The 12,198-nt window shown below is 41.9% G+C and overlaps 1 protein-coding gene across 2 annotated transcripts; it reads left to right on the forward strand.

Annotated features, from left to right (window-relative positions):
- LOC311108210 (beta-soluble NSF attachment protein) lies at positions 1 to 11,830 on the forward strand. 2 transcript variants are annotated; one of them, XM_084150831.1, is made up of 10 exons: positions 1 to 204; positions 2,816 to 2,895; positions 4,122 to 4,238; positions 5,704 to 5,750; positions 6,236 to 6,313; positions 6,532 to 6,672; positions 6,814 to 6,918; positions 7,041 to 7,109; positions 10,690 to 10,740; positions 10,970 to 11,830. In XM_084150831.1, the coding sequence occupies exons 1-10, from the start codon at positions 107 to 109 to the stop codon at positions 11,069 to 11,071; spliced, it is 888 nt and encodes a 295-aa protein (XP_084006957.1). In that variant the 5' UTR covers positions 1 to 106; the 3' UTR covers positions 11,072 to 11,830. The 2 variants fall into 2 exon arrangements, with proteins under 2 accessions (XP_084006957.1, XP_084006958.1); XM_084150832.1 differs by lacking the exon at positions 5,704 to 5,750 and having other exon boundaries at positions 23 to 204.
- Positions 11,831 to 12,198: the final 368 nt, after the last annotated feature.

Genomic DNA, 12,198 nt, shown 5'->3' on the forward strand with positions numbered 1-12,198 from the left:
GCTAAATAAAACCATCGACGGTAATCCTTCATTACTAGAATCCGATGCGGGTAGTCTCTTTCTGACTGCAAGTTAACGTTAGTATTTGTGCGGTTATAATCAGAGAATGGACAACTCTGGGAAAGAAAAGGAAGCGATTCAGCTGATGGCTGATGCTGACAAGAAAGTGAAAACGTCTGGCTCGTTCCTGGGAGGCATGTTTGGGTAAGAATGCTTCAGCAAGAACGATGTCAATAAAGCTAACTTTAGCTAGCTTATCATCACTCCGCATGCTAATAGCATGCTAACTCAAAGTCTCTGGGTATTATCACAGAGTTGTTTACCATTAGAGATGACTCATTGGCACCAGGCCATGGCATGTAGTTAGCTATATAATGCTACAATATGTCATTATGTGACAATGGACATTCAAGGGACATCCTCTAAGCATGCCATATTAAACATTTGTCATTAAAATAACTAGCTAGAAGCTAGCTACATCCTCATACATGCTTCTGCAGACAGTCTTAAGTTTAACCAGCTAGCTAGCATTGCGCCTTCTAATTAGCTAGGTAGTCAGCTAATCTAAGCCTTGAAATATGCAGATAATGGCAATCTGTCATTTGGGCAGTGGCTCTGATGCTAAATAGCTAACTAACCATCTTTGAATGATTTGTGCACACCCTGTACACTTAGTAAGTGACTTACCACTGTGCCACAAACCAGCTAAATTATTCCCTTCAAGTGTATGTAAACAACCTAGAAGCAGGTCACGACTCTTGGGCCTGTGCCGTGAAGGCTAGCTAAAATCCCAAAGGCAGGCTGTTATTCTGCATGCATACATTTGATTGTTATTTAGCCTTTTTTTAAATGCCTACTCACACATCGGGCCATCTGACACAGCACACCAATTCGGTCTTGACTTCTTTAACCCTTTCTATAAATTGTCATCCTATATGCCACCTTTGTGTTTGCTGTATTTATGAATGCAGTTGCCAGTAATTTATTCCAATAGTAGGACCTAGGAGAAGGTATGCCTGCCAGTTCTAAGGCCACTGCAATGCAGGTCAGTCAGGTTACAGTCACTGGTGTATCTAACCTGCCAGACTTCCGATGATGTCTATTTGGCAGCCTATCAAGTTGTATTGGTCACATACACATATTTAGCAGAGGTTATTGCGGGTGTAGCGAAATGCTTGTGTTCCTAGCTCCAACAGTGCAGTAGAATCTAACTATCGTTGCCTGTCTCAGTCTGTACCCTACCTAGGGTCCTGTCTTTTGCGCAATCAAGTGATGTGCCTGGATTTTATTTACAACTTTTTCATCAAATTGTCCCCTTTGACAATTGCTTAAATTTTTGGTTGTAATTCTCATCTCAAGGCTTACAATACCAGATACAATCTTATTATGTGACTTGATTGCCCAAAACACAGGGCCCCAATCATACCATATCAGTGAAGAGAAGAAATAGGTTGCATAGAATACATTTGGTGTACACACACTAAGATTCACTGCATTCAGTTCCTGGCAGCCAATCCAATAGTCTTCTTAAAGAAATGAAATGGCTCTCAAATGCGCCACTAAGGTGAACGCAATGGAGAGGTCTAAATCTGACACTAACTCTCCATCGTTAGAGAAAAGCCTCCCTATATGTCTGGCTTTGGGCACAGCCTTTCTACTGTACTATACCGGTGGACAACTATTAACATGCTGTATGAGGATCATATCAGATTGAGGTAGGCCTATAGCCTTTCATTAAATGGCAGAAAACAAATTATTCAGTCGACTTTCGTACCAATTATAGACTATGGCTATATTGTCTATATGAATGCAGGTGCCACTGTATTGAAGCCATTGGATGCAGTTTATCATAGCGCACTTCGCTTTATTACGGGCGATTGGTTCAGTACACATCACTGCATTCTGTATATGAAAGTAGGCTGGCCCTCTTTGAAGTCTGGTAGATCGATGCATTGCACTCTTTTTGTTTATAAATCCCATGCATACATTTCCGCCGTACCGTACTTCATTGTTAACTTACAGACATACAAGATACTGCATGATGAGATTATTATGGATAAGAGCAAGATTATTTTTAGTTGTCAAACGACAGCCAAGCATCGATCATGATATCACTAGAATAAGACCTTACATTTTTATTGGAAAGAAGCATCAAGCTCATCACCATGAACTTTCACCACCCTGTGAAGTTCATCGTATCTTATTTCATCTGTAGCCTAATAAACTGCATGCATTTCCGAGTCGTAGTGGAAGGACCACACAATATCATCGCGTGACTCCAAGTTTACTTCAATATGATGGTTATTATATCAATATTTGCACATAAAGGGGTTTCCACCACCATTTCTCGCATAAGACATTTTACAGACGCAAAAAGATCCACCTTGTCTAGCGTATTTTGTTTTGTCGGAAAGTTTCCATACGAATTTGCTGTTTCAATCAGGCCTGTCGCAAAACATTTTTCTACAATGTACTTTACTCGCATACAAAGGTTGGATGGAAACCTGGTTAGTGGCTGTTTGGATGGCTAGAGCATCATTGGTCTAGAGTTGGAGGAAATACCCACAGGGTCAGGGAGAGAGAGACCGAGAGATATCTATACCAGCACCACCGTCCAACATGGTCGGCTGACTGATGTCTTCACTCTAAGCATAAGGGGTCTGGTCAATAATAAGTGCTTGGTTGATGAAAGCACTGCATTGCAGTCGTTCCCTATATGAGCAACTTCACCCACATCTAAAACTGTATGATTTAAGTGGCATAGGTTTGTGTCTTGTGTGTAAATCCTATGTATTTTGCTCTCTTCTCTCTACAGTGGACCTCATAAAGTTGAGGAGGCTTGTGAAATGTACTGCAGAGCAGCCAACATGTTCAAGATGGCCAAGAACTGGAACGGTACACTTCTGTGTGGTCTATTTCATACTAAACATGGTTGACCTTGATTGAATGATTAGCCCACTAGTGGTTGCACATTGTGTCAGAGCCGAGGTGTGTGTGCACGTGCATCTCTGACGAAGGTAGTAATTAAAACTAAAGTGTTATTTAAACGCTGTCAGTTTCGGAAGTAGCAATTGTTATTTTTCCAGTTGACTATACAATGCTGTGAAAAGGTATTTGCCCCCTTTCTGATTTCTAAATGTTTCTTATTCTGGACACTGAATGTTATCAGATCTGTAACCAAAACCTAATATTAGATAAACGGATTCTGTCCATAGAACATTCTTCCAGGAGTCTTGTAGATCATCCAGGTGCTTTTTGGCAAACTTGAGTCGACCCTTTGGATGACTTGGGTCCTGTTATGTCTGGCGAAAACCGAACTCTGCATTCCACAGTAAGAACCTCATACCAACGGTCAAGCGTGGTGGAAGTGTGATGGTTTGGGGATCCTTTGCTGCCTCAGGACCTGGACGACTTGCCATCATTGAAGGAACCATGAATTCTGCTCTGTATCAGAGAATTCTAAAGCAGAATGTCAGGCCGTCCGTGAGCTGAAGCTGAAGCGCAGCTGGGTCATGCAGCAAGAAAGTTATCCAAAACACACAAGCAAGTCTACATCAGAATGGCTGAAAAGCAACACATTTTAAGTTCTGGAATGACCTAGTCAAAGTCTAGACCTAAACCCGATTTAAGATGTTGTGGCACGACCTGAAACTAGCAGTTAATGCTCAAAAACCCACAAATGTCGCTGAATTAAAGCAGTACTGCATGGAAGAGTGGGCCAAAATTCATCCACAGAGATGTGAGACTGATCAACTACAGGAAGCATTTGGTTGCAATCATTGCAGCTAAAGGTGTCACAACCAGTTATTGAGTGTAAGGGGGCAATTACTTTTTCACACGGTGGCATTGGGTGTTGCATAACTTTAATTCAATAAATGAAATAATTATCACTGTTATTTGTTCACTCGGGTTCCATTTATCTAATATTCGATTTTGGTTGAAGATCTGATAACATTCAGTGTCAGAAATATGCAAAGTCACTGTGGTTTGGAGTCATTTTAGCTGTGTGATTCCATCTGTAATTGCACAGCACTATTCTTGGAGGGCCTCGAGGAACAAGGTGCAATGAATTTGCTTTATGTTGAGGTTACATTTGTGTGTGTGTGTGTGTCTCTCTCCAGCTGCTGGTAATGCGTTCTGCCAGGCGGCCCGGATCCACATGCAGCTCCAGAACAAACACGACTCGGCCACCAGCTTCATCGATGCAGGAAATGCCTTCAAAAAGGCAGACCCTAACGGTGAGATACCACACACCAAAGGCCAAACTGGGCATTTAGGCTACAGTAATTGACCTCAAACAGCCTGCTTTAACTTTACTTTACATTTCTGTCCCTTGTGAAAGTAGCGAAAACTGCTGCACTTTTTTTCAGGGCTAGTAGAAGTCGGTGGTATGTGTCCGTCAGATCTACACAGGCAGCAGTGGGCTCTAGAACTGTAACTGGAGCAGAATGGGCTCTACGGAGAAGCTAGTCTACAGGGAAGAGTGATAATGAGTTAGAATTGCCAGTCATTTCTTAGTGTCACACACACGATAAGTCCCAGTCTCTCTGGTACTGTGTCAGAAATCAGGCTACCCTGTATAGGATGTCTGTTTGCATCTGACGTGGTCCTCTGTAGCTCAATTGGTAGAGCACGGCGCTTGTAACGCCAGGGTAGTGGGTTCGATCCCCGGGACCACCCATACGTAAAAAATGTATGCACACATGACTGTAAGTCGCTTTGGATAAAAGCGTCTGCTAAATGGCTTATTATTATTATTATAATTATTATTATGTGGGCCAACCATCTACTCCAGGGTCAGAGGGGAGAGAGCCATGCTATATTACTGACTATATTACAAACTCTAACCATATTGCAAACAAATTGCCCTTGAGTACCGTACAATAAATATCTACTGAGTAGAATTGAGTAGCTCTCCTCTTTACCTTTGGTATGATTAATACTGTAGAGCGGTGGGGCTGGAGTACCAACCCTGGTATGGTTATTATTGAGGTTTGTCTGGATTTAATAATAAACCCACCCCCCAGTGGTGGTGGTGATATAATTATAACCTACTGTAGATTAAATACCCAGCCACAAGGAAAAATAAGATTTAATGGGCACTACGTTCATCCACCTCTGCCCTGCTAGCTCCCCTACCTCTACGGAAGCACAGTTCCCGCCCAGCCCAGTCAAAGCTATTCACTGCTCTGGCACCCCAATGGTGGAACAAGCTCCCCCACGACCCCAGGACAGCGGAGTCACTGACCACCTTCCGGAGACACTTGAAACCCTACCTCTTTAAGGAATACCTGGAATAGTATAAAGTAATCCTTCTTCCCCCACCCCCCATAAAAAAAGGTGGTTGTCCCACCATAAGTTGAATGCACCAATTTGTAAGTCGCTCTGGATAAGAGCGTCTGCTAAATGATGTAAATGTAATGTTATGCACCCTTGATCTAACCCTGGATTACAATAAAATGAATATTACTATATAGGATTTGATGTTTTCAGATAACCTAAACTAAGAAAGGGAAATGGATGCTCAGTGGTGACGAAAGAATCGTAATGCAAATGCATGCACTGTTTCTTTCACTTCTTTCCAGTTTTCAGAACTCTCCTTTTGGATGTGTACCTTCTGATGTATGTATGTATCTAACCTAACCTAATACTGTCTCTGTCAGTCTAACTCTCCCCTCTTCTTCCTTTTAATGCTGCCAATAGAGGCTATCAAGTGCTTAAACGCAGCTGTTGATATATACACAGACATGGTAAGACAGATGCTCAGGCGGGGACATGCATGGCCAGAACAATATAATACATTGTCATGGTTCATCATCACCAGTCTTCATGAAAGACAGATTATTTTCCTTTTGGCCATAGTTGTAAAACTGTTCTGATAATGCAGGTTCTACTATTTTGTTCCAATGCTATTCTCTCAATGGCACCCTCCCTATAGTATAGCCTAGCCCTCTTGAAGATGCTCCTCTCTGTTTCAAAAGAGGGTGATGTATTGTATTAGTAGTATTGAGTGGAGTGGCTTACGAAGGCCATTTCAACTACAACATTTGTATTGTGATGCAGGTTAAGTTAAAGTACTATGCTTCTCTGTAAAGCCAGTTAGTAATGATTTCTCTCCTCTGTCTAAAGCCACTTAGTAACGATCAGGGTCCAAAGTATTTCCTGGTCTGGTCACGTAGTAAGGTAAAACTCCCGGCCCCAGTATTGATTCCTGTCCTGTGTTTGGCTCGTCCAGGGAAGGTTCACCATTGCAGCCAAACACCACATCACCATCGCAGAGATCTACGAGTCAGAACTGGTGGATATAGAGAAGGTGCGTTTTGAATATGTTTGTGTGTATGCGTCGTCGTATATGGAGTCATTGGACTAGTAAGGTGTCTGAAGACATGGAATATTTGGAATAGCTTACCAATTTCTCACCGTCTCATTTCCTTATTGGTTTACATTAGAAAGAAAATTCCATTATTTTGCATTTTCTGGACCTCTACTCAAACTGTGTTTTGGTTCCCATTCCCCCTGGTCCTGGTATAGGCCATCGCCCACTATGAGCAGGCAGCAGACTACTACAAAGGAGAGGAGTCCAACAGTTCTGCAAACAAGTGTCTACTGAAGGTGGGGGCCTATGCCGCTCAGTTGGAACAGTACGCAAAGGCCATTGAGATCTACGAACAGGTGTGTGTCTGTGTGTGTCACCTCCGCATGCTTGTGGGTGCATGTGTGACTGAACAGAAACTGATTTGTATGTCAATGGTTTCCCAATGAAATTGATGAACGCAGTGAATTGACAATGTTTGTGTGTGTGTGTGTTACCAGGTTGGATCCAGCACCATGGATAACCCCTTGCTGAAATACAGCGCCAAAGAGTACTTCTTCAAAGCCTCTCTGTGTCACTTCATCGTGGATGAACTTAACGCTAAAGTCAGTTAGCAGCATCATGTCACCTAGACCATATGGGTTCAGTCCTGTTCTGATTTTGTATGAAGCAGTACTGACTTAGTGCTTTATATGAAGGAAAACTGAATTGTAATTTATTTCTGCAGCTTGCTGTCGAGAAGTACGAAGAGATGTTCCCAGCTTTCTCTGACTCGAGAGAGTGCAAGCTGTTGAAGGTATGTCAGTGACTCCATCTAAAGCCTTCTATTTGTTAATTGTATCCCTTTATGGTGTTGATCATGGTAATGGTTTAAGTTACAGTGAGGGGAAAAAAGTATTTGATCCCCTGCTGATTTTGTACGTTTGCCCACTGACAAAGAAATTATCAGTCTATAATTTTAATGGTAGGTTTATTTGAACATTGAGAGAATGTTATAAATTGATTTGCATTTTAATGAGGGAAATAAGTATTTGACCCCTTTGCAAAACATGACTTAGTACTTGGTGGCAAAACCCTTGTTGGCAATCACAGAGGTCAGACGTTTCTTGTAGTTGGCCATCAGGTTTGCACACATCTCAGGAGGGATTTTGTCCCACTCGTTGCAGATCTTCTCCAAGTCATTAAGGTTTCGAGGCTGACGTTTGGCAACTCGAACCTTCGGCTCCCTCCACAGATTTTTTTATGGGATTAAGGTCTGGAGACTGGCTAGGCCACTCCAGGACCTTAATGTGCTTCTTTGTGAGCCACTCCTTTGTTGCCTTGGCCGTGTGTTTTGGGTCATTGTCATGCTGGAATACCCATCTACGACCCATTTTCAATGCCCTGGCTGAGGGAAGGAGGTTCTCACCCAAGATTTGACAGTACATGGCCCCGTCCATCGTCCCTTTGATGCGGTGAAGTTGTCCTGTCCCCTTAGCAGAAAAACACCCCCAAAGCATAATGTTTCCACCTCCATGTTTGACGGTGGACATGGTGGGTGGCAGGTAGCTTAGTGGTTAAGAGCGTTGTGCCAGTAACCGAAAGGTCGCTGGTTCTAATCCCTGAGCCGACTAGGTGAAAAATCTGTCTGTGCCCTTGAGCAAGGCACTTAACCCTAATTGCTCCTATAAGTCGCTCTGGATAAGAGCATCTGCTAAATGACAAAAATGTAATGTGAATGTGTTCTTGGGGTCATAGGCAGCATTCCTCCTCCTCCAAACACGGCGATTTTGATCTTGTCTGACCACAAAACTTTCACCCAGTTCTCCTCTGAATCATTCAGATGTTCATTGGCAAACTTCAGACGGGCATGTATATGTGCTTTCTTGAGCAGGGGGACCTTGCGGGCGCTGCAGGATTTCAGTCCTTCACGGCGTAGTGTGTTACCAATTGTTTTCTTGGTGACTATGGTCCCAGCTGCCTTGAGATCATTGACAACATCCTCCCGTGTAGTTCTGGGCTGATTCCTCACCGTTCTCATGATCATTGCAACTCCACGAGGTGAGATCTTGCATGGAGCCCCAGGCCGAGGGAGATTGACAGGTCTTTTGTGTTTCTTCCATTTGAAAATAATCGCACCAAATGTTGTCACCTTCTCACCAAGCTGCTTGGCGATGGTCTTGTAGCCCATTCCAGCCTTGTGTAGGTCTACAATCTTGTCCCTGACATCCATGGAGAGCTCTTTGGTCTTGGCCATGGTGGAGAGTTTGGAATCTGATTGATTGCTTCTGTGGACAGGTGTCTTTTTATACAGGTAAAAGCTGAGATTAGGAGCACTCTCTTTAAGAGTGTGCTCATAATCTCAGCTCGTTACCTGTATAAAAGACACCTGGGAGCCAGAAATCTTTCAGATTGAGAGGGGGTCACATACTTATTTCATTAAATTAAAATGCAAATCAATTTATAACATTTTTGACATGCGTTTTTCTGATTTTTTTTGTTGTTATTCTGTCTCTCACTGTTCAAATAAACCTACCAATAAAATTATAGACTGATCATTTCTTTGTCAGTGGGCAAGCGTACAAAATCAGCAGGGGATCAAATACTTTTTTCCCTCACTGTATATTGTGCAAAGTTCACTAGATCTCAGAGCGCTTACATAGTATGGGGTATGTCATCCACTACTAATGTGTAGCACCTACAGTTGAAGTCGGAAGTTTACATACACTTAGGTTGGAGTCATTAAAACTCGTTTTTCAACCACTCCGCAAATTTCTTGTTAAACGACTATAGTTTTGGCATCTACTTTGTGCATGACACAAGTAATTTTTCCAACAATTGTTTACAGACAGATTATTTCACTTATAATTCACTGTATCACAATTCCAGTGGGTCAGAAGTTTACATACACTAAGTTGACTTTGCCTTTTAAACAGCTTGGAAAATTCCAGAAAATGATGTCTTGGCTTTAGAAGCTTCTGATAGGCTAATTGACATCATTTGAGTCAACTGGAGGTGTACCTGTGGATGTATTTCAAGGCCTACCTTCAAACTCAGTGCCTCCTTGCTTGACATCATGGGAAAATCAAAATAAATCAGCCAAGACCTCAGAAATAAATTTGTAGACCTCCACAAGTCTGGTTCATCCTTGGGAGCAATTTCCAAATGCCTGAAGGTACCACGTTCATCTGTACAAACAATAGTACGCAAGTATAAACACCATGGAACCACGCAGCCGTCAAACCGCTCAGGAAGGAGACGTGTTCTGTCTCCTAGAGATGAACGTACTTTGATGCGAAAAGTGCAAATCAATCCCAGAACAACAGCAAAGGACCTTGTGAAGATGCTGGAGGAAACAGGTACAAAAGTATCTATATCCACAGTAAAACAAGTGCTATATCGACATAACCTGAAAGGCCGCTCAGCAAGGAAGAAGCCACTGCTCCAAAACCGCCATAAAAAGCCAGACTACGGTTTGCAACTGCACATGGGGACAAAGATCTTACTTTTTGGAGAAATGTCCTCTGGTCTGATGAAACAAAAATAAACTGTTTGGCCATAATGACCAGCGTTATGTTTGGAGGAAAAAGGGGGTAGCTTGCAAGCCGAAGAACAGAATCCCAACCGTGAAGCACGGGGGTGGCAGCATCATGCTGTGGGGGTGCTTTGCTGCAGGAGGGACTGGTGCACTTCACAAAATAGATGGCATCATGAGGAAGGAAAATTATGTGGATATATTGAAGCAACATCTCAAGACATCAGTCAGGAAGTTAGAGCTTGGTCGCAAATGGGTCTTCCAAATGGACAATGACCCCAAGATTACTTCCAAAGTTGTGGCAAAATGGCTTAAGGACAACAAAGTCAAGGTATTGGAGTGGCCATCACAAAGCCCTGACCTCAATCCTATAGAAAATGTGTGGGCAGAACTGAAAAAGCGTATGCAAGCAAGGAGGCCTACAAACCTGACTCAGTTACACCAGCTCTGTCAGGAGAAATGGGCCAAAATTCACCCAACATATTGTGGGACGCTTGTGGAAGGCTACCCGAAACGTTTAACCCAAGTTAAACAATTGAAAGGCAATGCTACCAAATACTAATTGAGTGTATGTAAACTTCTGACCCACTGGGAATGTGATGAAAGAAATAAAAGCTGAAATAAATCATTCTCTCTACTATTATTCTGACATTTCGCATTCTTAAAATAAAGTGGTGATCCTAACTGATCTAAGACAGGGAATTTTTACTAGGATTAAATGTCAGGAATTGTGAAAAACTGAGTTTAAATGTATTTGGCTAAGGTGTATGTAAATATCTGACTTCAACTGTACCTGTAATGCACAACAGCCATTTTGCAGAAGCAATCTGACAACCTACTGTAAATCACTGTTGTTTTACAGAAACTCCTGGATGCTCATGAGGAACAGAACTGTGAAGCTTTCACAGAAGCAGTAAGTCTAAATGTCTCATTGATTCACCAGGCTGGCTTCTTTTTCGATTTTGAAAACATTTAGGGCTCTGATGTCGTTACTTATAATTGGATTGGTGAAAGCTATGGACTCCAGTACATGGCTTTCACGAATACAGTCATGTCAGATCAGTAATTATTTAATGAAAGAGCATGGATTCCTTTAGTATTTGAACTTAGATTTCATCTTATTCCCTTTCTCCCTCCCTCAGATTAAAGAGTTTGACTCTATCTCTCGTCTGGACCAATGGCAGACCACCATGCTGCTGCGTATCAAGAAGACCATCCAGGGGGACGAGGGAGACCTGAAGTGAGACCACGCCAGGGGGAACACATCACCGCGGGGCGCAAACATGGCATGCCACCCCTCTCCACTACTTCACCCCTCCCCTTACTCACTCATCCCATATTGTTTTTGTGCAATGACTCAGTCCAGGTTCTTACATACAAAATGTCCAGTTATTTAAAACTGCTGCAATGTCTAGGCCAGGGGTCTGAGATTTTGGGGGAGGGATTTGAGGTTTTGGTCAGCTAAAAATGAGTTTAATTGAGTAAATCTGTTCCCAAGTATTCCCACAAATAAAAAAAGGGATATGTGATCGTGTCTCAATGAAATGATTATTTTCAAATACAATCTATTTTTGGGCTTAGTTGTGGTAAATTTGCAATGTACAAATTATTATAATTATGTTCCGGCCCCCCAACCATCCGCTCCTACAGAAATCGTCCTGCGACTGAATCTAGTTTTCTACCTCTGGTGCAGGCCTTTCTAAAGAATCTGTAAAAGAGTATGTATACTCTGTTGAAATCTATTATATCAGATCTCTCTTATTCTCGCCAAACTCTAGTTAGGATGTGGATCCAGTCACACCTCTTTCTGGAGGATAGATGCGATACATTTCCTGTTTAGTGGTGAGTAAACTTCTGAGAAGGGTAGAGAGGCGTTCTAATACTAAGGCATTGATCACTGATGTTAGTATTGAGCGCACAAACACTGCATGATTTGTACAGTTGTAATTCATTATTCTATAGGTTCAGTAGATATATATTTAAAGATTACATTTTTTGTTTTTGCTTTTCCATTGTCTTTGCTTGGCTTCCAACTTGAAAAATGTCTTAGAAGGGATTTAGAAAGGAAATGTTGATTACTTATATCATAAATGGTTCTTGTAAACGAAGTTATTCCAGCCTGAGATGACACAATTAATTGTTTCATATAAAAAACACCCAGGAATTTTTTGGTATTCTTATTCTTGAAAAGGACAATTGATACAAACACAATTTACTTACAAGACATGGCCAGAAAGCATATTGGAGATGTTGTATTCAGTTTGCTTAGTTTGTATTTTTTCCATATTTCTTATTCTGTATTATTTATGAGGTTATCTACAAATACCATCTTTACACATTTTTGGGTTATCTGCCAATGTGAGGCGACTTC

Source organism: Coregonus lavaretus (genome assembly GCF_964263955.1).
Source record: "Coregonus lavaretus genome assembly, chromosome: 33".
Classification (NCBI taxonomy): domain Eukaryota; kingdom Metazoa; phylum Chordata; class Actinopteri; order Salmoniformes; family Salmonidae; genus Coregonus; species Coregonus lavaretus.